Below are 18,543 nucleotides of genomic sequence, written 5' to 3' on the forward strand. Positions count from 1 at the left end.
GGTCTCCCGGGCGGCTCCCTGCCCGCCCGGGGTCGTCTGCCGCCCTGGCAGGACGCGCTTGGGAAGCGAGAGGGGAGATTATTTCTAAAGCCTAGTTTTAAATGTTGTTTCATCATCCAGCCCCGCCGAAGCTTTTGCCTGGAATCTGCCATGTGTCGCAGCTGCCAAATAATTTCAGTGAGAACCACCTGTTTCCAGGCGCTCTGAAACAGTCACCTTTTTGGGCAGCATCTTCCAGCCCTGGACTCCTTCCAAGTGCGAATGTGGGGTGTGAGTGTGTGTGTGTGTGCGTGCATGCGTGTGTGTGTGTGTGCTGGAACAAAATCCCTCCAGGCATTTTAATGGAATTAAAAGCTTCACGTGAAAAAGCATGTTTGTGCCTATGCAGGAGAACGGGGAGGGTGGTGGGTGTTTATCTGCGAGGAACCTGTCCTTCTCAAAGGCGCAAACGCAGCCAGTCCCAGTCGCTCCCTGCGTTGGCCCGGAGTGGCTACCGAGGGCTGAACATGCGCCCGGTCCCCTGGGCCCAGCTGACCCAATGTCAGCCTCGGTCCACCAGCCGCTTCCAGCCCCGCCGGCTGTATCCGTCTTGGGCTTTGGCTCAGGCTCAGGCTGGGGTGGATTGCATCCAGCAGCCGCTCTGGCACAGGCCCTCCTTTGCCCTCCGCTTTGCTGCCTGCCCCCAGGTGCATGCTTTTGGCTCCCTGCATCCGGCCCTTGCTGTCGCCCTCTGTCCCTGTGCACCCCACGGACAGGACAGATGCCTGTGACCGGCTGAGACCTTTCACACAAAATAGGCCAAGCCCGCTGTGTGAAAGGGGCAGAGAAAACCTTGATGCTCTGCCTGGAGACCCCCCACCTCCTGCCCTCGCTGGGCTCAGCGTCCATGAGGACAGCCCACCCCAACGCTGCAGAGACTGTCCTGTGCCCCAGCAGCGCCTGCTCCGGGGGCTGAGCGGTGGCCCTGGCCYCAGCCCCCCCGGCTGACCCCACTCCCTCCTTAGCCTTCATTTCACCCTCCTAGTGTAGCAAGGAAGTTTCTCTGTTCCCTTTCTGTTGTGCTTTAATTATGGTTTTGAGCTGTGCTGCACAGTGGAGTCACTATCAGTAATTAATTGCTCTTAYGCCCATGTCTATTAGCATGCTAATGTCACTCCACGTCGATGCCTGGATCCCCGGCACCGGGTGATGCACAAATAAACCCAGACACGCGCGGGAGCTGAGCATCGTGAGCCAGGGCGTCAGGGCTTGGTGCCACAGCTGCACTGCGTGTCCCCCCGCGACCCTGGGGCTGCCATCCGGCTCAGCCCGCGCCAGGCCCGGCGGAGCCAGGCGCTGCGAGCAGCCTGCGGGCTGACCCCAAAGTGGTACCCAGCGCGACGGCACGTGCTGCCGGTCGCTGCGCTCGCGTGCGCGGGGAGGCAGTGCTTCTGCCAAGGTGCCCGGAGGGGCTGTCACACTGAGGGAGCTGCGGAAGGGTTTCAGAAAATGTCCCTGCTGCACACATCCAGGCCTCGCCGGCTCGAGTGTTGTGTCCCAGGCTGGATCGATGACTCGGCTGAGTCTCCAGGAGACAAGTCCTCTCCTCGTGACAGCAAACCCCAAGCCAGCAGAAGGCAGCCTGCGAGGCCCCCCCRCTGCCTCCTGCCATCGCTTACGCTAGTGCAAGACGCTGCCATCCTGACGGGCACATCTCACGCCGTGCACGTGCCAATGCCAGTGCCAGACCACGGCGCTGGGGCCCCGCCAGCCTGGTGGGGGGACGGCCAGGTTTGGGGCTGTGTGACAGCCCCTGCGCTGGCCAGAGCTCTGCCCTTCGCTGGGGCAGCTTGCGTTCAGGTCCTGGGCAGCTGYGGGTTTCCTTGGCTCCCTGACGTAACTGTTGTTCTCGGCTAGGCAAGGGAAAGTCCTCAGAGCAAAACTCCCTCCCTGCTGCCTGCGGCCTCTCCCTGCGGCCTCGGTTCAGCAGGTGTTTCTCCAGGGAAAGCTGTTTTCACTGAGTGCTCTGGAGAGCAGCAAGAATGAGTTGCCTGGAGCAGATGGCCTTTAACACAAGATCAAACAGAATCGTCCCGGGAATGGCGCGGGCGCAGCGGCAGTGGCTGCAGGTGGCAGGTTGCCTAGGGGAGGTGAGGCTGCTCGAGTGCCGAGCGCAGCACCGAGGCGTCCCAGACGGCTCTTAGCGCTCACCCGAGGGGCTGCGGGGCCCAACGTGAGGCTCAGATCTCAGACGGTGCCTGAAATGTTCCCCYGGGCAAAAAGCTTGCCGGGGGTCCGAGGAGCCCCGGCACGGCACGGGGGGAGYGCCGTGGGGAACCCCTGCGCTGCGCTGGGGTGGCTGCAGGGAGCTGGCAGGGCACCGCATTGCCCGAGGCACGGCACGGCCGGGACGAGGGGTGCCGAGGACGTGTTGCATGGAGCTAGCTGGTGTTAGCGATTCGTTGAAAGAATTCTGCCAGCTGTGTCCGAGTGCCTTTGCGATTAGCACAAGCGCATTAGCCACCTTCCTCTGCCCTCTGACTCCGCAGATTAAGGGCCGAAGCCCTGCCAGGCTGCTGGGCAGCGCTGGGGAACCAGGCCGCTGGGGCCAGAGCGCGGCCCGCAGCCCTGCTCCCCAAAGCCGGCTGGGAGCCCCACGGCTGCGCGAGCCCCGCGTGAGCCCTGCTCAGACCCCAGCAGTCCCCCCGGCTTACCCATCTCCGTGCAGGGCGGGGGGGCCGCCAGCAGGGCTCGGCTGGGGGCAGGTTCGGGGGGGCGAGCCCGCTCCCGGCCCCGCTGGCGGGACGTTTGCCAAGCCCTGCCCTGTGAGCTGGTAAGCCGGGGCACGGGCAGGGATGAATCAGGAGCAGAGCTCAGCATATGGATGGCCGATTAGCGGACCCAGCAATCCACGGCGGCTCGTGTATTATCAGTGCCTCCGACCAGCTTTGCAAGCAAATTAGGAGGTTTTCTGGCAAGGGGAGCTTGGGCCCCCCTTGCCAGTGCCCTCTGCAGCCCCGCAGCACCCTGCCAGGTGCCTGCGTGGGTGCTGGGCGCGTGGGGGCCAAGGTCTGGGGGCGCTGAGCAGGGCAGGAGAGCTCGGGCTCTGTTTGCACGCTGCCRGACAGTGTTTGCTTCTTGTGCAACACCCTGACGTTGCCGACTGCTGCTCCGCCACTGTGTCCTCTTCTTCTCCGCCGCTCTGAGCCATCCCCGGGCCTGGCGGCCCCCCCAGCTCAGGGCTCCGTCGYGGTGCTGCAGCCCTCCTGCATCCCTGAGCTCTGCCAGCCCGGGCAGCCTGCCGCGGCCCGTCCCTGTGCCGTCCCTGTGCGCAGAGCCCCGCGTGGAGTGCAGGGTGGGGGGCATGGGGCATGTCCTGGCCCCCGTCGGGAGGGCAGAGCTGGGCTTGCTGCAGGGACAAGGCCCCAGAGCCGTGGAGCAGAGAGGGCCGGGGTCCACGCAGCACAGTCGGCACCAGGCATGGGGATGGGGAAAGCTTCTCCTGGCCTGCAGAGCCAGCCAGGGCTGGGTGGACAGTGCAGCCTGGGTCCCACTGCAGAGTCACGAGCCTTCCCCCTCTCTCCTCCTTCTCCAGCTGAACATCCTGGTGGACACAGGGAGCAGTAACTTTGCTGTGGGGGCTGCGCCTCACCCCTTCCTTCGGAGGTACTACCAGCGGCAGCTGTGAGTACGCTGTGGGCACAGGGGCTGGGGGGACACACGCAGCGCAGCCGCCTGTCCTTGCGCCCACGCTCATCTTGGTCTGGCTCTTCGATGCCGTTCCAGGTCCAGCACCTACCGGGACCTGCGGAAGGGGGTGTACGTGCCCTACACCCAGGGCAAGTGGGAGGGGGAGCTGGGCACTGACCTCGTCACCATCCCCCATGGCCCCAACGTCACTGTCAGAGCCAACATCGCTGCCATCACGGAGTCAGACAAATTCTTCATCAACGGCTCCAACTGGGAAGGGATCCTGGGGCTGGCCTACGCCGAGATCGCCCGGGTGAGTCCTGGCTCACAGGTGGCTGGGGATCCTGCTGCCCTCTCAGACGGGCTCTGTTGGAGTACCTCCGTCCTCGGGTTGTTCCCGCTTTGGTCTTTGCCCATACCCGTTTGTAGATGCGCTAGTGACCTTGCGGGGAGCTTGCCTGGGTGTCCTTTCCTCAGCATAGAGGAGGGGTAGCACTGACATGTCCCTGTCCTGCCTCTGCTCTTCTCCTCCCACCAGCCCGATGACAGCCTGGAGCCCTTCTTTGACTCCCTGGTGAAGCAGACCCGGGTGCCCAACATCTTCTCCCTCCAGCTGTGCGGGGCAGGCTTCTCGCCCAATGAGACTGAGGCCCTGGCGTCGGTGGGAGGCAGCATGGTGAGTAGCCTGGAGCCAGCAGCCGGTGTGGCAGGCTGGGGAGGCCCGGGAGCCCTGGTGCGAGTGTCCTGGAGGGCAGGTCTGGACATACGGGACGTGCCCTGGCTGGAGTTGGCACCATGTGGTGGCAACACCTGTCTGTCCCTGCTGCAGATCATTGGCGGCATCGACCACTCGCTGTACGTGGGCGACATCTGGTACACACCCATCCGCAAGGAGTGGTACTACGAAGTCATCATCGTCAAGCTCGAGGTCAACGGGCAGGACCTGAACATGGACTGCAAAGAGGTGACGCGGGGCGGGGGCACCAGGGGAGCCTGCCCTTCGAGGCACGGTAGTGTTCCTGCCGCTGGAGGTGTCTGTCCTTCATCCCTTGCTGAAACGGCCCAGCACGCTGAGCACTCCAGGCCCGTTGCCTCTGGATTTGGAGCCTTGTGGCTGAGGGGCTGGTGGAGGCCGGGGACACAGGCAGTTTGTCCAAGGGTGGAGCTGGAACCGGAGCCGAGGTGCTGTGCCTGTCACCATGGCAAGCAAAGCTGGAGCCCGGCCCCGCTAGCTGTGCAGGGGTGGCCYGAGCAGTCAGGCGCTGGAGGGAAGAGGGGAGCTGGGCTCGCGTCTTACACCTGGGTCACTCTTCCTCTTCCTGCCCCCAGTACAACTACGACAAGAGCATCGTGGATAGCGGGACCACCAACCTCAGGCTGCCAAAGAAAGTCTTCGAGGCTGCAGTGAAATCCATCAAAACAGCTTCTTCGGTCAGTGGGGCCCTCAAAACTAGCCTAGTCCTCCCCTCTCTGCAGACATGTTCCCAGTGCCAGCGCACGGCTGGGAGCAGAGTGCCCGCCTGTCCCCAGCCTGAGCATCTCTGCTCCCTGCCTGGCATGGCCCCGCTCACTTCTCCTTTCCCTCTGGCAGACGGAGAAGTTCCCGGATGGCTTCTGGCTGGGGGAGCAGCTGGTTTGCTGGCAGGTTGGCACCACCCCCTGGCACATCTTCCCCGTCCTGTCCCTCTACTTGATGGGGGAGGCCACCAACCAGTCCTTCCGGATCACCATCCTACCCCAGGTCAGCGTTGGTGGGGCCAGACCCTGCCCGGTGCTGAGCTGGGCAGCGGGCTGGAGCTGGGTGGCACAGGCAGGACTATGCTGGACACAGCTGCCCACAGGAGCTCTTCCCTGCGCTCCTTTCCTGCTGACGGCACCTTCTGTCCTTGCAGCAATACCTGCGCCCGGTGGAGGACGTGGCCACCTCTCAGGACGACTGCTACAAGTTCGCCATCTCTCAGTCCTCCACGGGCACCGTCATGGGCGCCGTTATCATGGAGGGCTTCTACGTGGTCTTCGACCGTGCCCACAAGCGCATTGGCTTTGCTGTCAGTGCCTGTCATGGTAAGGGATGGCGAGGGAGGCAGGGGCAGAGGGCGTGTGGACGCTCGGGGGGTATCGCAGTGAGCCGACCTCTGCCTCATCCCGCCCGCAGTGCACGACGAGTTTCGGACGGCTGCAGTGGAGGGGCCTTACCTGCACTCCAATATGGAGGACTGCGGCTACAACATCCCGCAGACGGACGAGTCCACCCTGATGACCATCGCCTACGTCATGGCGGCCATCTGCGCCCTCTTCATGCTGCCGCTCTGCCTCATGGTGTTTCAGTGGCGCTGCTTCCACTGCCTGCGGCGGGACCACGACGACTTTGCCGATGACATATCCTTGCTGAAGTGACACCTGAGCGCGGGGGCAGCCCCGGGGCCTGCAGGTGAGGCAGCGGGGCAGGGGCAAGGGAGAGGTGGGTCCCTTCTCCGGGGGCTGGAGCGTGGAGGCAGGGCAGCGGCGTGCGGAGCCCTCCTGGCCCTGGGGGACTCGGTGCCCTTGGGGGTAGCAGGACAGGAGTGACCCACTGCCAGGAGCAGAATGCCAGCCCTGAGGCTGGGCCCTCACGTCCCCATCGTCTAGGGCAGCATTCGGGCACCAGGACAGGGGGAACCACCAGCACCGGAGAGCAGACAGATCTGATCTGAGCAGCAGGCTGGGATCCCCTCTGTGTGCTCCAGGGCTCTGCCCTCGTTCCGGACACCAGCCCTTGCTGCCCCCCAGCCCGCCGCGAGCAGCTGCAGCGCTGGCTTGCAGTCTGTGGGGCAGCAGCCCAGGCTGGGCCAGCAGCGGGAGCCCGGGGCCTCGGCTGCTTTTGTCTGGGACCCACAGAAACAGCCTGGCAGTTTGGGGGCGGCAGCTCGGCAATGCCATCCTGCCTGCGGCCCTGGGTGCAGCGGCTGCTGCTGTTCCCTTGCAGTCCTGCGCAGCCCTGCCAAGCTTGACAGAGTCAAACTGATAAGCCATCCCACATCCATCCCCTTTCCCCCCTGCATCCCTGTGTATCTGCCCTTCTCTGCCTCCCCCGCAGGGAGGCTGCGGGCCAGGCCATCCGTGTAAGTGATCTGTGCACGTGTGCATGTGTGCTGTGGCCGAGGCCRCCCCCGTGCAGCTCCCCTCTCCAGGACGCTGCGTGAACTGGCCTCTAGAGCACATCTCCAGGGCCTCTTGTCCCCAGCCTTGGCTTTTGGGAGATACCCACGCAGTGCAAAGCTGGAGCTGCCCRGGGACACGAGAAGCCAGAGGCAAGGGCTTCCTTAGCAGAAGGAACGCGCCTCCGCTTCCACCCTCCTCCTCCCCTGCCTTCTGCTCTCCATAACATCCTCCCCCGACTCTGCTCCTGCCCGCCATGTCCCCTCGGGGACAGGGAACTGCCTCGCCTCCATCCTAGCACCAAGCGGTGTTTGCCGTGGAGAGCCCGTGGCTGCTGCCCTCCAGCCCTGAGGAAAACAGCCTCCCCGCTCTGGGACACGGGGTCTTTCCCCTGCGTTTCCTGGTCCCTCAGGCCCACGTGGGGAATTTAGCAAGGAGATTTCCCCCGCGAGCAGAGCACAGCCTGGTACAAGCAGAAACTGAGTGCCAGGCGAGAGCGAACTGCTGACGCCCAGAGCCGACTGTGCTGCAGCCCGCTCGCCTGTTCGAAAGCCATAGGGGAGCCAGCGCCGGGCTCTGCTGGCCCCCGCCCGCAGCTGCTGCCTTGCCTCACCAGCCGGAGCGAGTCCCACGGCGCGGGGCGCAACGGCTCCGCTCGGCTTGCTCTGCGACTCCTCAACTCCCCGTGTCCCGGCGCCTGGCTGCGGATACAGCCGGGCACTGGCTCCTACTCCCAAGACGCATGAGACTCCCTTCGCAGCTTGGGGGGAACAGGYTGCGGCAGGAGGTGGCTGTGGGGACTGCAGCATTTATTATTTTTTAAACACATGGTTGTATTTATTTTCTTTTTTTTTACAATATGAGTCACTGGTAGTGCAGCTGTGCAGAATCAGAGCGTGTATATAGCAGGCCCCGTACTGCACACAGGTGTACAAACAATGGATGCTTCTCACCTGTACAATACATACATATATCTGTATTTTTAATTCTAGCCCTGAAAGCCACTGTCCCAAACCCAATGTGAAAGGGTTTTGGTGAGGGTTTGGTTCTGGTTTGTGTTTGGTTTTTTTTAAAGCCCTCTGCTCAGTCCTAGTGCCTTGGCCACGACCCAGGCGCCGGACTAGCTAGCTCAGCAGCAGCATGCTCAGATGGAAGCACTTTATAGATCATAGGTGATCTGGAGTTTGTTTCAGTGGATGTGTCTTGTAATTGGTTTGGTGACAAGGATGGAGGCATGCAGGAAGAGGGCATGGTCGGATCACCCAGAGCAGTAGTTCACAAGCCAAAAGGACGTTGAGCAGGGAAGGCAGCTGTGCCCCCATCTCGTTCATACAGCGAAGGGAGGATTTTCCAGTACACAGGAACAGCCCTCCCCTCCTTTCCCCAGCCACAGCTCCGCAGGCCTCCTCGCACTGCCCCAGTCCCAGCGAAAGAGTGGCACTGACAGTTGTTTTCTCCCTTCCCTGGAGCAGCCTCTCGTGAGCCTGGAGGCAGTTGGTAATGCTCTATTTCCCTACTTTTCCACCTAGGACTTGGACATGGAAGTGCAGTCAGGTTTTGTTCTAAATACTGAGATTTACTAGTTAAAAAGGCAACGTTCCTCTGCGAGTGAGGGACAGAGCTACCTGCGGGGCCTGGGCAGAGGTGGCAGCTGGCCAGTGGATGTGTGCCCAAGAGCTGAGCRGTCAGTTCAGGAGGGGACAGTGCTAGGGGCTGGAGAGTTAAAGGTCTGCATTCGTAACCAAGCGTAAGGCTGTTAACCAAGTCCTTTAGTTAAATATTTCTTTAAGAAAGCAACAAGAGAGCCAGAGAGGGAGGCAGGGACCCACACTGTGTCGGGAGCGTAGGCAGGCCAAGCCAGCCAGAGCGTTGTGCCCACAGCAGCCCATTACACGTGTCCCTGCATTGTTCCACTTCACTGCTCCCGTGTTTGTACAGCATCCCCTTCCCCCGCCTTGCTCCACGACTGCGATCGTTAGCAACCTGACGCCAGCGCAAGGGGGCAAAGTTACGCAATTGTAGAGCGSGCACAGACCGCCACTCCCTCGTGCCTGCCCAGGGCCCTCCCCAGGATCCCAGAGACCACGCTGTGGACCACTGCCTTAAAACACGCCCAAGAGGCACGTGCGCGCACACAGAAAGATTCAGACTGATCATGGCTGAGTTCAGCCGTGCTGTGCACGGGCAGCACTCGCACTAACCAATCCCAAGGCATAGGTGCTTCTAGCAGTGCTGAGTTTGTGCCACAGACTGCAAAAGGAGAAAAAGACCTCCAGATTAAGCGCAAGATTTTAAGTGGTGCTGAGCACCTCTTAATCCCACCGAAATCCATGGAGAAGAGGCTGGTGCATCAGCCTGTGTTTTAGGAGAAAGTACAGGAGAGGGGAAAATTGGAATTGCAAAAGGTTGGTTATCCTGAGCTGCAGTGCAGCCAAAATGTGTTCACTCCCAAGCGCTCCCTCCCCAGGGCCCAGAGTTACAACAGGAAGCACTGGGTGAACGCGTGAGCAGAACTTTGCCCAGTGGGAGAAGGGATGGGGACAGTTACCCCCAGCTGCTGCTGTAGACTCCAGTACTCTGTAACCTAATGTCTATGTAAGAACAATGAATGTTAACACGGTAAATTATTATTATATTAAAAAACACAAAAATTCCTCTTTGTCTGGAACCTGTTCATTGCTAGGAGGGGTACTACCCACTGAGCACAAGTAGCACCAGATGGATGTGGCAGAGGATGGGTTTGCTGGGGCACGGGGCGGGGGGACATCCCACCAAGGGGAATGCTTTGTGCAAAGCGCGGAGCTGCTGCGAATGCTCCCCCAGGGAAGGACATGCTGCAAGCCAAGCAGATAAGTGGACAGAGGTAGCTACAGCAACTGCTGAAGGCCCAGCAAGCAGTTTGCTAACACATGTTAGCAAGGAAGCCAGTAAGGCTATGAACAACCAAGAAATGAGGGGCAGCAGCAAATCACTGCATAATATACACACTTTATTTATGAATTTGTATGTATACAGACTTTCTATACACACATTACCTATATAATAAAAATGTACATGTGTATACATGGTCGTATAAATATAGAACTGTAGAAATCTTAGAATTGATCCTGTCTATTCACAGCAACTCCTCCAGTGGGGACGCTTTGTTCGAGTAGCCGTCATTTGAGACTTGGGCAAAAGGGGCAAGTGTCATTTGTGTTGGTTTGTGCCCAGAATTTGATGCACTAGAAGAGAGAGAATTAGTCAAGAGCCACTGGCACAACTCAAAGGCGCTGTGAACACAGCGTGGCATTACTTTTCCAGAGCAGTGCTGGCAAGGGGCACTCAGTTTAAGGGATGGTTTATTTTGCTCCCTAGAAACACCCTCCGTCAAAGGGTCACAGTGATGAGGGAGCCCTTTTCAATCTAGCAGCAGCATCAGGCTCTCCTGAGCTCATGGCTTTYGGCTTCCTCAGTAGTCACTTGGGGCCATAAAGCAACCATTAGGAGGAGGGATTTGCCTACATGGATGAACCGCAGCCAGTGCCATGAGAGRAGAGAGTCTCTCCTCTTCCCGAGAGTTCACATGCACAGAGCCACGATACCCAGACAACTGGGTGACAGGCAGCTCTCTGTCACCCCGTATTCTAGAYCTTCCCACAGCATCCTACTCCAGGAAGGGAAAAGGCCAGGATCTAACCCTCCAAACAAGGAGCACAGGCTCTAAGGCGAGAATATAAGACACTGTATTTAGAAGCCACTACCAAACAGCCACTCGGGGTGGTCCAGCTAGGAGTGCGGAAAGAGAGGGTGACAGGGCACAAAGAGGTTAGTTACCGATTACACCCTCCTCCTGGCGGGATCTGTTTACAGCACGGACTCCTGGGGACTTGCTATGCATGCTCAGGGACCTGGGAAGGGACTGGCACTAGGAACCATTACAAGGAACATTGAGAGAAGGCAAGAGAAGCGCCAAGTGGGGCAGCACACTCACCTCCTTGTGCAGCACGTGCGAGCAGGCCATGGGGTGAAGGTCACCGGGCTGCACAAGCTTCTGGCACATTAGACACAGCTTACAGGCGGCCGGGGTCTGGGACAAGCAGAGAGGGAACACAAAGCAGACAGTCACRGAAGTCAGACGCCCCAGTTCAGATCATATATCCACGTTCCAGCGACTTGTCCCACCAGCCGCAGCCAGGGGCCATGGTTTGCCCGATTCCTCCCTCTGCACACAGCCATCCTGTGCTAGAACCTCTGCCACCTCTCTCACAGCTGCTCCTTTCTCCCCTGGGGCAGGGCACAAAGGAGCCATGCTCCGAACCCTTCCCTCCTGCCTCACCAGCCTGAGCAGCTATGCAAGGAGAGGGCTCAACTTCACCGTCTCTTCCTTTCGTTCCCCCCCCAGAAGGGCTCCCTCCCCAGCTGGCTTTCCCTGGGGATGCTGAGGCACTCTAGYGAAGCCAAGAAGTCTTACGTGCGACGCTGTTCCGGGGTAAGCCACCTGGGCCGGGGGCAGGAACATGGGCGTGCTGATCTGAGGCAGAGGAGCAGAAAACATGGGCGCCCGGATCCGACCGAGTGGCTGTAGCAAGGCAAACAGAGGCATATCAGGGAAGTCCAGGAAGAGAGCTGAGTTACCCTAGCGTTGCTCCACAGTCAACAGAAAGGGGAACCCCAGGGACAAGCCTGCTGCACACAGACCAAGCCTGAGCTCAGCACGTTTCCAGCAGCGGGCCCTGCGCAGCACAGTCTGCAGGCAACTGAGCCACAGGCACTGCTCCTCGCTGCTGCCAGGCTGCCTCCCCCAGCAAGGAGCCTGGCAGCCCCCACTATCCCCCACAGCTCTCCCACCTGAGCCCCGACCGCTGCCCGCTCGTGCTGCTCCGCCAGCTTCGCCGCCACCAGCTGGTTCAGCTCCTCCATGGTCAGCCCCGCCATGGTCCTCCGAGCAGTCTTGATCTGCTGCAGTATGTTGGTGAGCTGGGCCCTGCAGAACAGCAGCCTGCTAAGAGCTCCCACCCACCGCTAGCAAGCCGAACTGGCCCCCACAAGCAGGGCCGCATCTGCCAGAGGATCTGCGATACTGCTCCAGACCAGTCAGCCATCCCCGTTCAGGTCTCAGGGGAAGCCTGAGGTATCACAGCAAAGGACCATGTGCTCTCAACTGTCTACAGAGAGCAGTCGATACCCTAAATGAGACGAATTAYACACTGAGCTTCTGTCTCCAAAATGCTGGGGGAAGAGTAGGCAAACCCAGCTGGAGCGAGAGACAGTGCCCACCTGCCACGCAGGCTGATGGACTTGCCAGAGGTAGGGCTGCACRTAGAGCACTCTACGCTGTGCTCCAGTATCGCGGCCACTCTTTAAATAAAGCTCCAGACCTTCCTTGTTCCCAGTGCTATGGGAGAGCTGAGAGAGAGCCCTCAGATTTGGCTTCCCTCCCTTTCCTACAGACTCCTCATGCTCCCAGACAAGCTCCGCTTCCCTTTATCTCAGCTCATATCCCACATGCAAGCTTTCGTTTCCCGGGAAAGACAGTGCAAGACACTTACTTGGTGCACTGCGGAAATCGAGTCAACAATTTCTCCAGCAGCTTTTCCAGCTTATCAGCTGGCTGTGGCATGTGAAACTCTGGAGTGACCTTAACTCCTCCCAAACCTGGTGGAGGAGGGATGGAGGCAGCAGGAGTCATGTGAGGACTGTGCGTGCCAATAAGTGATGCCACTACAGGGCTGTTTCTTCCTTGGGAAGCAGGCAGTGGCGGGGAAGGCTGGTTAGGTCTGGAGATGGCAGGGTTCAGGAGCGGAAAGGAGAGTGCCCGGGGATCAGCACTTGGCATGACCATGGGAACGGGAACTGGTCCGATGGGGAAYGGGAGCCTGGGAGCAAGGGAGGGGTTGGGCTGGAATGCCGTCAACATGAAATCTGTCTGAGAAAGAAAAACAGGGAGAAAGGAAAGGCTGGTTAGAATAAGCCCATCTGAAAGCAGAGCTTAGCACCTTCCAGCCCAGCCAGGCAGGAGGCGGGCTGAGCCACAGGCACTGGCAGTTATACCCCTCGTGGCAAAGGAGGGCGGTGCAGACCCTTCTCCCCAGAGACAGCTGCCTCAGAGGACAAGCACAAGCTCCAGAAAACTTAATCCTGCACAGCCTCCTTCAAAGCACGTAGCACAGGCAGCGCCAGTTAGGGGCTGGCAGGCAGGCTCCTGCCAGCACTGACCTCAGAGCAACCAAAGCTTGTATTTGCCAGGCTGGAGAGGCACTCACTTCTGAGGGTGGGGGTGGCAGGGTTGGGGTCGGGATCTGCGGAAGGCTGCTCAGCTTTGTTCCATTTCTCACCATCTGAATGTGGTCATTGAACTGATCCTAACAGAGAGGAAAGGAAAGAGAGGCAGAGTTATCAAAGCTGCTGCCTGAGTAAGTTCTGGATGCTGCATGCCTAGAACAGGTGAATTCCTCTGCCACTGCTGCCTGGGCAAAGCGTTCTCAGTCATGGAACGGCTGCAGGCCCTAAAGCAGACACAATTTGGCTCCACAAGACTAAAAGKGGGGGGGGGGGGAGACTCAGAGGGAGGAATACCTGCCTCTGCCACTAACCCACCACACCGCTTTAGTATCCACGTTGTTTATCCACACGCATCAGCCCAAGGAGGTGTGTAGAAGATCTCTGCAGCTGCCCACAAGGGCAGACTGACTGTGCCATGCTTTTGGGCACAAACCCTTTTCCTGTGGCTTGGTCCTCTCCTCAAGAGGGTTGAAACTAAGCATGCAAAGTAGCATTAACACAAACTGCTCACTGTTATGTTGGGAACTGTCTGCCAGGGACTTACTCGGACACTTTCCTTGGTCATTCGTATCCTGTTCAGCCTCATCTCCCACTCCTGTTTGGGCCTCATGGTCTCCAGCGTGGGTGGCGCAGACCTGCGAGCACAATTCAACTTTCCTTCTTGCAGCTGTGCTCTTGTTGGTAGCAAAGTGAGAGCAGCCRGGAACAACTAACTCCCAAGACCCTCCTGTCTTTCCCCACCAGGGCTCCCCTCCTCTGGCCAGGCAGGAAGAGGGGCTCAAACCTRGGCAAGGACCTCTGCAAGAGGAGGGCACGTGGTGCTACCAGAGTGCAGAGACTGATCTGGCGGACAGGCACAGATACTGCAGTCAGCACAGTGCCACCAGGTCGAGAACATGGCAGATGTTCAGCAGAGGAAAGACAGCAGGGAATAAGCACAACCCCATGTGCCCTTGTTCCGCGACATTGCAGAATCACAGTAGTTTAATAAAGAAACCCACAAGAAACCTCAACCTATTTCAGGCAAATGTCCAATACAGGCAGAGGAACAGCAAACAGGCACATAGCAATACTTGAGTCACCCTGCCATTTCTGAGACTACAGGAACTTACTTGAGGTAGGTGAGGTGCAGCTCTGCTTCTTTTTCTGCTTCCTCTAGTTTCAACACCAGCAGCTCCTTTCGGCTCTCCAGGGACAGGATCTAGCAGAGACAGGCCCCACATGAAGAGTAGTTTCTGTATTCCTGTTTCGTGCTGCCAGACTGTGACTGTAACCTCTTCACTAAGCACCATGCTAACTGCACTGGGGCACCAGTTTGGATTAATGTTTACTGCGCTGATATTTGTTTACACCTCCTCTCACCCGGTGAAGAGGAGGACTTGGCCTCATCGTCAGCTGCCCCTAGTTTCAGGTCCTGAGCATCATTCCTCAGTGACCTGGAACCCCTAAAAGGCTTTCAGCTACTCTGCAGGTAAGAAGCCATCTACCAACCTCTGCTTTCCAGGCCCGCTCTGTCTCCTCAAGAATGTTCCTGTTGATTTCATTGTGCTGGTTCTTCAGCTTATCTAGCTCCATCTCCCATAACTGCCTGGAGGCAGAAACAGAACAGGTCCATTTACGCACTGGAATGACTTGGAACAGCAGAGCTGCCAAAACTCTCACAAAAACATCGATCCTTATAGCCCTTGATTGTGCAGAAGCGTGGAATACCGACAGCTTCCAGGCTATGACACCAGTCATGTTCATCAGGGCTGCATGAGTCCCAGTCCCAGGAGTGAGCTGTTCCAGAGCACGCGAACAACCAGCGTGCAAACATGCATGTATGGCTAGAGTGGTATGAGGAGAAGGGAGGTCCCCTCACCAAAAATCTGTCCCAACTCCACCTGTGTTACATGAGGATCTACACTTTGATCTGGAACTTCTCACGTATCTAAGCGCTGCAGAGATGTGCCCAGAGTTTAGAATAGTCAGGAAGCTGTAGGGAACATCACCAAGAGAAATAGCTCTACCCTAATCCTGGAAAGTCGAAATTCAATCAGAGGCAGCAGTTGCAAGCTGTGCCAATCCACTGAGCATAAATTCTAATCTTGGGGGATCTTTATCTCCATGTCACAAGTATCCAGGAGCCTGCTTGTGACCAGGATCAAAGAGGATTTAATCCAGAGACCGTGGACACCCACCTGCTGGAAAAGGAGATAAAACCTTTAGAGCGCCTCGCTGGACAGCACTGTTCGACTGACCTCTCTAGCCTACCCCCATCAGCAGCACCAGATTTACTCTAGAGCAAAATATTCTAGGGTGAGGCAAATCTCATTTTTCATCTACCACATCTTTTGCTTCCTGCAGTCGGAGGGAAAAGACCGGAAGGAAAAGGTTATTCAACAGCATTAGTCTGGTAATATAGAGCGCCTTACTTCTCATCAGACTGCTCCGCAATCAGAGAAGCAATCTTGTTTTCCTTCTCCTCTTGTTCTTTCAGCAACCTGCACAAGAAAAAAAGGACAGATGGAGTCATCTATTGCAAAGGTGTCACTGCACAGCCTCTAATGCTGTATTGGCTCAAGTTTAAACAAGGTATTTGCACAGCTGTGTGCCCAGTGTAGCTACATACTCTGAAAACTGAGCCATTCAATAAATGTTTGAAAGCAATCACTACCATCATCCGTGAGAAGAAGGCAGAAATCTGCTGTATCATGATACTGCACAAAGACTGCAGCATACAACCAGAATCCTCTGCAGAGCTGTGCCTCCCTGACGACACATTCTTTGCAACAGTTCATTCACAGGGGAAAAAGAGGCTGAGTTCTTGGAACCATTACTGAAGTAGCTTTATCCAAAAACGCTATGACTGAGCCCTCAAAAAATCAGACCTCCAGGACAAGACAGAACAGCTATGTAAAAGTGCAAATTCACCATCCAAAGGAAGCTCAAGTTCTTCACAAACAAGTCAAAGCTTGATTGCTTTAGAGTCCCTCTTCATGTAGTGAGATTCCTTGCACAGAATATGCTGCCTATCTTACAGCAAAGCATGACTGCACCAGGGAGCCTTTCAAATACCATCAGGTGCACAGCAGGTTTGAGCAGCCTACCTAAATGGAAAGTTTTGGGTAGGATGACTTGCTAAGTCCGACAAGACCACACTTCTAGCACTCCAAGAGAACAGTACTGCCTCCTGCTGAAAGGCACTGGATTCTGAAAGACGGCAACACGTTCAGAGCTGAGCTGCATTATCATCAATGCCAATTCTGTCCATGCATACAGTTAGCGGGCAAAACAACAACCTTTTGCCCCCAAATTTCATTTTAATATCTTCTGTACAGAGAAGCTGCTCAGTCTGTAGTAGATCTGTTCAAAACCGAACAGGTCTCTCCCTCAACTGCTCACCAAAACACTTGCTGCTTCCAGAAGTTCAGTGATCTTCCTCGAATCAGACATACATCAGGGTTCAACTATATGTTTTTTTCTAACAAATACTTGCTTCTCCATACTAATACCTTCTGCCTTTCTCACAGAGTTTCTCAATTTCTGCCTTCAGATCTTGCTCCTTCTGCAAGAATTCTTTCTTTTCTTTCTCCATCTTCTTCTTTGTCTCTTCTCGCTTGATGGTCACATCCTGAATGGCTTTCAGAATCTCCTAGAGGAAACAAGCCTCAAGCAAATAAAGAGCAAAATCCCCAAGTAATAGTTTTCTTTGTTTTTAAATCAAGTTACTGTTTTAGTTAAGTTGAAGAGAGATTACATGCATCATGGAAATCTTTCTTTTTAGTAGATCAAGCCCCAGATAAGATACATAGGGGTTACTATGAGGAAAGCCAGGAGACAGAAAGCCTACGAATCTCCCGTCTCCTTAGAAACATTTTAAGGGGCAATGATTTCCACGCCTCGCTTTAGATCAAAGTGATGGGTCCCTGATGGCTCCTTTTGTCCCAACATGAGCTACCATAGAGAGAGCTGCAAATCACTTATTTAACCTAGTGGTCCCTGAGCCAATGGCCAGGAGACCTGCGTAATCACATGGAGTTAATCTTCCTCACTTCCAGCTGCTCATCATAGGGAGTTAATTCTCCTCACTTCCAGCTTCTTCACTAGTTTTCATGTGAAAGATTGTGTGCTTACTGAACAGATGTTGCAAGATCACCAGCAGGAAGTGACTTGCATGCAAGGTGCTGTGTTAGGAGTCAATTCTGAACTGTTCAGCAGCCAGATTTGGGCAGGGGCCAATCCTTACTGCTGTAGAAGAATATGTACACGGGGAAAACTGCAATGCTGCATGCCACTGCCACTTCCGGCTGCCAGCTTGCACCCCACTGCAGCCCTCAGCACGAGGCTGAATCAGCCCACCTAATGGTGTAGCTGTAAGTGCTAACAGGCAGCTTAAATAAAAAAGGATTTTCACCAAATACCTGGTGGTTCTTCATTTCTTCTTCCCTTCGCTGCTGGAGCTGCTTGAGCTGCACCTGCAGTTGATTCTCCACTTGCCTCTGTTTGTCCAGTACCTCCTGGTAACGCTCTTTCAACAAAGCCCTCTCAGACATCATTTTGTCCTGTGGCGGAGAGCGGAAACTCAAGGAGAACCCTCCCCTTCCCTCACACCAAAGAGGGCACAAACGCAAGCAGTACAGCTCGACTGTGCGTTAAGGCCCAGGGGATGTTAAGGCTGAGACTGTCAATAATCACAGTTAACCTCTGCTTTCAAAGCTCAGGCTCTCTAGATCAGACTAACAGACCCACYGCCTGAAGCTGCAGCTAACACTGCATTTCTTCTTCTAAAGAACAGAGCTTAAGAACTGCAAGGCTGGTACTAAAACGAGAAAAAAATCTTGTGGGAAGAGCAGGGGAGCAGGCATCAGGATACCTAACACCAGGCACAACTCTGYCTCCAGCTAATTCATTTAACAGTATTTTGCTATAATTTTCCCATGGCACATATATTCAGAACTTGGAAGTTTTCTTGTTTTCCTCTCTGAAGTCTTTAGGATAGCTTGGTGGACCAAAAAAGGAAAACACACCGTGTGGGGCGGTGGGGGGGATGTTTCTGTTTTTTTAAACCAGACAGGAGCTTTAGAAAGAAACGAGCCAGTGGTGTTTCACTTGCGGCACAGCCAGGGAGAGACCAAGACGCCCATCGCATGCCCGCAGAAGCACGGGGACACCCAGTAGGGGAGCACGGAGGAGCCCGCCACACGCAGGAGCCGCCAAACGCTCCCCCCCCCCCCCGCCGTGCCGTGCAAGGGGCCCCAGAACCGAGGCCGTTCTCGCCCGGCGCGAAAGCACCGCAAGAGCCTTTTTATCGCCGGGGCGGCGGCGGCGCTCGGCACCCACCAGGCTCTTCTCGATGTCCTGGTCCGTGTTCACGTCCGCGTCGGCGGTCCTGAAGTCGGTCTGCGGGGGCAGAGGGGCGCCGTGAGCGGCCGCGCAGCGCCGCCAGCCCGCCCGCGCCCACGGCGGCGGCACCCACCTGCACCGCGATGT

At 56.9% G+C, this 18,543-nt stretch overlaps 2 protein-coding genes across 2 annotated transcripts; one reads left to right on the top strand and one right to left on the bottom strand.

Annotated features, from left to right (window-relative positions):
* The first annotated feature begins 3,328 nt into the window (after window positions 1-3,328).
* Window positions 3,329-9,462, top strand: BACE1 (beta-secretase 1). The gene is made up of 8 exons (XM_026057937.1): window positions 3,329-3,663; window positions 3,766-3,982; window positions 4,208-4,345; window positions 4,499-4,633; window positions 4,999-5,100; window positions 5,261-5,410; window positions 5,562-5,733; window positions 5,825-9,462. The coding sequence occupies exons 1-8, from the start codon at window positions 3,344-3,346 to the stop codon at window positions 6,064-6,066; spliced, it is 1,476 nt and encodes a 491-aa protein (XP_025913722.1). The 5' UTR covers window positions 3,329-3,343; the 3' UTR covers window positions 6,067-9,462.
* Window positions 9,463-9,758: 296 nt separating this feature from the next.
* RNF214 (ring finger protein 214) lies at window positions 9,759-18,537 on the bottom strand. Its single transcript, XM_026057936.1, has 14 exons — window positions 18,530-18,537; window positions 18,394-18,453; window positions 17,475-17,615; window positions 16,566-16,705; window positions 15,486-15,554; window positions 14,563-14,659; window positions 14,184-14,272; window positions 13,616-13,706; window positions 13,053-13,151; window positions 12,339-12,715; window positions 11,638-11,773; window positions 11,261-11,368; window positions 10,781-10,876; window positions 9,759-10,031 (listed from the first exon to the last, which is right to left on the bottom strand). Exons 3-14 carry the CDS (start codon window positions 17,607-17,609, stop codon window positions 9,966-9,968), a joined length of 1,503 nt encoding a protein of 500 aa, XP_025913721.1. The 5' UTR covers window positions 17,610-17,615; window positions 18,394-18,453; window positions 18,530-18,537; the 3' UTR covers window positions 9,759-9,965.
* Between the last annotated feature and the right edge of the window lie 6 nt (window positions 18,538-18,543).

Source organism: Apteryx rowi, unplaced genomic scaffold (genome assembly GCF_003343035.1).
Source record: "Apteryx rowi isolate R43461 unplaced genomic scaffold, aptRow1 scaffold_141, whole genome shotgun sequence".
NCBI classification, from domain to species: domain Eukaryota; kingdom Metazoa; phylum Chordata; class Aves; order Apterygiformes; family Apterygidae; genus Apteryx; species Apteryx rowi.